The sequence below is a fragment of the Gavialis gangeticus genome, unplaced genomic scaffold (assembly GCF_001723915.1).
Source record: "Gavialis gangeticus isolate Ggan-Ray unplaced genomic scaffold, GavGan_comp1, whole genome shotgun sequence".
NCBI classification, from domain to species: Eukaryota; Metazoa; Chordata; order Crocodylia; family Gavialidae; genus Gavialis; species Gavialis gangeticus.
The window spans coordinates 16,996,955-17,003,302 of record NW_017729000.1 but is presented as its reverse complement, the minus strand read 5'-3'; the positions used below and the strand labels follow the sequence as shown (position 1 = coordinate 17,003,302).

The 6,348-nt window shown below is 46.0% G+C and overlaps 1 protein-coding gene across 2 annotated transcripts in view; it reads right to left on the bottom strand.

Annotated features, from left to right (window-relative positions):
- The window catches only part of ARHGAP26 (Rho GTPase activating protein 26), a 456,593-nt gene that overhangs the window by 227,857 nt on the left and 222,388 nt on the right, over nucleotides 1-6,348 (bottom strand). For both annotated transcript variants that reach the window (XM_019506355.1, XM_019506356.1), the window contains exons 15-16: nucleotides 1,453-1,540; nucleotides 162-220 (exon numbers count right to left, since the gene is read on the bottom strand). In XM_019506355.1, coding sequence (XP_019361900.1) covers nucleotides 162-220; nucleotides 1,453-1,540 — 147 coding nt within the window. The remainder of the gene's footprint in view (nucleotides 1-161; nucleotides 221-1,452; nucleotides 1,541-6,348) is intronic.

The following is a 6,348-nucleotide window of genomic DNA, read 5'->3' as shown; positions in this document are numbered from 1 at the left end:
TCTTCTTTTTATAGTATTTACCGAAGTCTGCTTATATATACACAAGGCAATAAGATACTACATTTGAGATTATGCCTTTTTGCTGGCGAAGGATTTCCTCTTTCAATGGACTGTGATAAGCACTGACCAAAAAAAAAAAAAAAGGAAAACACACAACTTACTGGCTGCTTTGATGAAGCTTCTTTGAAACTGGTACATCATGAGGGGCCCAGGAAGCATTCTGGAAAAGAAACGGCAGTATTCACACACACGTATTTGAGCAGTAACACAATAACTGAAATGCAGCTTGAAGGCTGCTATTATCAAAAAGCCACACGGTCATTAAAGAACAGAACCAGGCAATATCAACACAGAAAACTAGCTCCCTTTCACCAGAAGAGATGTAATATACAGATGAGGTTCTAAATTTAACTCTCATATCTTTTCTTGGACTAAATCAACTAATACTGCAGAATTACTAAAATACAAAACCAAAACAAAAACAGCAAAAAACTTTCCTATTTTGTTGGGACCTTATTTTTTATATATGTAGTAGGGCTGTGCGAAGCTTTGGTCATGGATTCAATTCGGAGAGATATGACTATTCGGCCATAGACACAATTTTATATGTTTTTTCTACATGCCTCAAGGTACCAGGTGGCTCAATAACACTGAGATGCTGGGGCAGATGGAGTGTCCCACGGGAGTACAGAGGTCCCCCACACGCTCAGCGGCGGACCCATAAGCAGACCAGAAGTACTTCTGATCCACTTCTGGGTCTGCCGCTGAGCAAGCAGGGGAGGCCCCCCGCCCGCCAGCACTCCTGTAGGACACTCCATCTGCCCCAGCATCTCAGCATTCATGAGCCACTCCTGGTACCTCAAGGTATGTTAAAAAACCAAAAAACAACAACAACAAACAAACAAAACCCATATAACGCTGTGCCTATGACCAAACTGCTGATTCTCTGAATCAAAAAAACAAAAAATCGAATCTTCAGATTCATATTCGGCCGAATCAAATCCAGACAATGATTTGAATCAGCAAATTGAATCACTGTCCCCCAAATCAGGCCAAATCCAAATTGAATACTGCCTGCTTCACACACACCTAATATAATTGCTGTTACAATTCCAGCAACTATCTATTAACTCAATAAAAAAATTCCCCTTTAAAATCTCAGCACTTTGAAAAAATCTTGTATAAAAATGGTCACTGATAAAATCAGGATATGGAGAACACTGGTGAGGATGATGCTTATACACGGAATGTCATTCTAATGCTACTTGTACAATGACGTCCTTCAGCATCTCTGATATTTTAGCCTTAGGGGTCCTCTCAGGGTTGCCAATCTCTCTCAATCCTGGCCTGTAAAATAACCTATTATTCCAGATTATTCCTACCAGGGCATTGCAAGATACATTTGTGCAGTCAAAAAAAAAAAAAACCTCACAGGAGATTTTTCTCCCCTACCTCAAATAAGTTTTCAGTGCACTGGTGATGGTCTTTATCTCCCATTCTGCGCAGATATCTGTATCCGTTTCAGAGGACATTTTGGGATCTGGGGAAGAGAATCAAAGAAAGCATGAATGGACCAAAGAGAAGACAAAAACAGCACACATCTCCCACATCACTAACGAAAGGTCAGCTCTGCGGGAAGATCCTAGTGTCCAGTTCTCGTTGCCTTCCCTCAGAAACATTACAACAAATACTTTGATTCTGGAAAGCTGTTCCTGTGCACATGGAAATGAGTCAAGTTTGTGACCAGAGGTTGGACAACAGGATTCACTTGCATGTGTTCAAAAAACAAAGAGGAGACATCTTAATTTATGAATGATGGGATCAATGGCTGTTTAAAGCATGAAAACAGAAGAGATTTCAAGAGTCTGAGGTGCTCAGTAGCACCGATGATAAAAGCAAGAAAAAAAAAAAACAGTAGCTACAAAAACACTCAGCATAATTTCTCGTGCAGTTTTAGTCCAAGGACACACCAGAATACCCAAATTAGTGGTGGTAAAAGTGGACAGTTGACCACTGGTAACCAAAACCAGCTATACCATACAATCGAGACAGGCCATCTCCTTGCATACCGAAAATAGTAAGGGCAGCCTGACCTCCAGTAACATGTACAGCTGGGTCTGCTTGCCCAAGGCACAGAAGAGCCTCTAAGAGCTGGCCCTGCCGTCAGTGTTGAAGAGGGAGTGGGATCTACACACATTCTCCAGCCTCTCTGCTCCACAGCTGTTTTTCATTAGGATGGGAAGGAGGAAGTGAGGCTGCTCCATAGCTGAAACAGCGTTACGTAGCTCAACTTTGGCACAGCAGCGTGTCAGCAAATTATCTGCTGGGCCATCCAACCTGGGCAACACCAGCTTGCAACTCCAGAAGCCTGTCACCAGAGAAGTGCTCCTGCCAGCGTGATGTTTGCTACTACAAGGCAGAGGCAGAAGTCGGGCCATCCAGCTCCCATTGACTCGCCAAGCAAGAAACATCTGCAAACTTCCTCAGGGACCCTGCATTCAAGAGCAAGGAAACTTGTGGCTGATCAGCTTCCTCGTCCCAGCCACAAGGTAGAGGACTGATGAGGAAAGCAGAGATGTGTTTGTTCATTTTGTTTGTAGTAATGGTCAGGAGGTGGAGTAAGACCAAAACCTATTTTTAAATGTTGCTGAGCAATGACTCTAAGAAGCCAGCATGGCTTGGGTGGGCTATTGGCTTAGCAGAATTGGGTTTGGGTTTGTTTTTTCACCTCTGGCCTCTTGATGTCATTCTCTTTGCTTCCAACTTCCTCTCTGGAACAGGCTGCTCTTTTAAATGCCTGATTCATCCCTTCCCACCTCTGGAGGCATGTGCAGACTTTCACAGAAACTCCTGAACTTCTGGATAACCCAGGCCTGGAGGCATGTCAAGTACCATCCCAAACCTCTTCATCCTCGGGGCAACTCAGCACCAAACATGAGGACAAGAAAGACGGAGCCTGGCTCTAAAGGAGCAGGAGTTGGCAAGATTTCAGTGTGGGAGCCACTCCATGAACCGCATCTAGCAAAAGCAGCTATTAGCCTTCCCTTATGCCAGCCCTCCAACCAAAACAACTGTTATATAACCTTACAGAGGAACAGACTTGAGGAACAGGCAGCCCATATGGCTTTTTATAGCACAGATGAGGCGAGTCTTTCAGAGCTTAAGCACATCCATTTTAACTCATTTCCAGGCTAGCCTGTCCAGACACTCCCTAGCTATCTGTTTACAGAAAGAATTACTGATTTCTGCATCCTTCTGTAGATTTTCCCTGTGCTGGAAGATTTTCTGGAGTTCAGAGCCTACCTTGTGGCAGTTTGCGGGTGCCATGTATTTGCATGTACAATACAGACTTCCCTTCCCTTGATGACTCCTGCTCTCTATGCATGCGTGCACACACACGCACACATGCCCCTCCACCCTCTCATGGTCATTATGCAAAGATACTTCTTTTTGTTTTTCTGTGAAGAGGTTTGAATTTATTTTCAGAACATTTAGAGAAAACCCGTAATTTCTGTTCTGCTATATACCTTCTGCAACAGGGGTTCACTGCGCTTGGCACTGGTCAGACACATAGTATGAGACAACCCCATCCCTGAAAAGCATGCAGCCTCAACTGACAATACAGAAAATAAGTGGGAGGGGAAAGAGAAGCCCGAAGACGGGAGAGTGATACGGTCAATGTCTCACACAACCGAACCAGAGCAGAACTGGGTCTCCTAACGCCCACTCCTGTTTGCAAGGCCTCCCAGGTGCAATCAGCCACCATCTTTGCCCTGGAAAGGCTCAGGACCTTGTTGATCTGCCACTGGGCTCAACTCTAGGCAGCCCGGAGACACCTCAGGTCATGTCTGCACCACAGCAGTGCACAGTGCTAACCACCCAGCCTCCCCCAGGACTGTTTTTAAACTTTACGAGGACCAAAGGCAAACACCACTGTACATGCCACCATGAAAGCAAAGGAGGAGAGAGGCTGCATTACACAGCTGGGCAGGGGAAGAAAACCACAGCGCAAACCCCCAGCTGATCCCAGTGACCCAGGGACTCGCCTTTTATATAAACATGATCATTTTCCCAATGTTTCTGCCGGCCACGCTACAGTAAGTGGCTGATCTCCAGCACTTTCCCCCATCCAGAGACTTACGAACACTGCTTCCCTTATCTGGTACACACACACACACACACAGGATCATAACCTTTAGAGGCTGTGGATGCCTGCCTTTCTCCAAGCCCACGAAGGCTAACTGTGGGCCTCCACAGTGCATTACCCTTCCCTGCCAAAAGAATATTCCCCCATCTACAGCTCTTATGTAGCGCAGAGCCTGCAAGGCATAATGTACTTCTGATGCATAAAACAGAGTGGGAATTTTAATGGGCAATACAAAGAGCTTGACCCTACAAGAAGCTGTTCGCCCCCAACCCCCTCACACAGCACAATACAAGATCAGGCCTGAACATGTAGGGAGTGCCAGTTTTCTTTGGCTCCTCAGTGCTCAAACTCTACCATCCCCACTGACCCACCGAACTGCATGCACCACATGGCTAGAAAACTCAGCTTAATGCCTGCGCCCTGGTCCTGCTCAGGAGCACTTGCCCACTGCAAATGGTTCTTAGAAACATTGGCTGGATGATTTCAGGGCAGGTCCTAGCCCACTGAAGTAATTTCCACTATCCTAGGTGCTGTGAGAGGTCAAACCGGAAGCCATCAGCAGGGATGTTCACAGCATCTCTGCAGAGCACAGGTGCAGGATATGACCATGTTGCACTTACCGTACATGCCATGAAATAGTGGAGTTGAGAGCCAGGGGTTGTTGGGGCAGTTTAAAGCCACTATGGGAACTGCTGCAGGAGTTGAACTGGCTCCTGATGTGACTGAGGCAGCCCATCCCAAACTGCTTCCAGCTCTGCAGCACAGAGCACTACATCCTGCCCCGAGCACACCTGCTACACAGAATTTATGGGAAAGGGCACTCACAGGACAGCCTGTGGCTGCCTACGCAGATCTGTGCCAGGGGAATTCTCTGGCTAGCTCTGCTGCTTGCAAACCTCCGGTACGAACACAGCAGCATGTGGTTGCCAAAGCTGCCCTTAGAATCGCACCCTCAGGTTTGCAGCTGAGCCTCGTGCGTGCAGCTGGCTTGAGGCAGCCTGTTAATTTAGTCTGTTTTTATTCTTAAATGCTGCTGCCTGCTCCTCTCTGCTTCCCCCACCCAAGAGGCCTCTGCTCCCTTTATGCAGCTCCCCACCCCTTTATAGATTTCCCTTCAAGAAACAACAAAAAAAGTGCAGCTCTCTACACATTGGAAACATGAGGCTTTGGCCCAGCAAGATGTAGTCCTCCAAACCCTAAGATCTGAAGAGGAATCTAGCTTCAAGTAATCAGCCATCTTGTTGCCTCTTCCCTGATCTCTCCAAGCCAGCAACCAGATCAGAAGCCAGGTTTATCTGGACAACACTGCAGCAAGATATTATCATAAAGCAGCATTTTACCAATTTCCACGGAAGCCCTGGTGAAACCTCTTAATGTTGTTACAACAAAATAGCCTTTGAAAAAGGAAGCAACTGTTTCTTGGTTCCAGAAAACCTTCCGGTTCTGGAACATAGTGCTAAAGTCGCAAAGAACTCCTGCAGTCCTCCACCCCTGGGGGGCTCTTCAGTGCCCTACGTGAAATAATCAGTCATAGTAAGCCCATTTCCTAGTGGATAGCAAAGTCACGTTGCAAAAGGCCTAGGAACAGCTGCTGACAAAAGCTGTATAAAAGACATGGCAGTTTTGGGTTGGGACTGAAGAACGCTACCTGGCCGCTGGCTGCAAGGAGGAAAGTCACAAACGTTTCATTTGCAAGCACAAATACACAGCCCCCCCCCCTTGGTGTGGCTGCACAATGGTCGCAAGTTTACTTACTAATTTAAAGCTCATTCTCCAGGTGGGAAAATTTTCCTACAGCTTTCTAACCATGTGATGGAGAAAATAAAACCCCTAGGCCTTGTTTGCAACCCCTGGCCACTACATGAATACAACCCACATGTGCACAAAAGGTAGAAACTCAGCCTGATTCTTCACCCCATTAAACCAATGGGCACCCTTTCATTGATTTCAGCCAAAACTGCTGCCAGACCTTACTGAATGGCAAGAAGCCCTTAAGCACTTGCCCACAGGAAGCATATCATCTCTGTTCATATGACAACTACTACAGTCAAAGATCTCCACTGGGAACAGCTGTTTACCCATCTGGTTCTATGTATTCAACTCAATGGTTCCTCTCTGCACCCATGTATAATATCCTTCTGAATTATAAACTAATAGGTAAACACTGTAATTTTAAAAGTAATTAAAATATGCATTAAAAT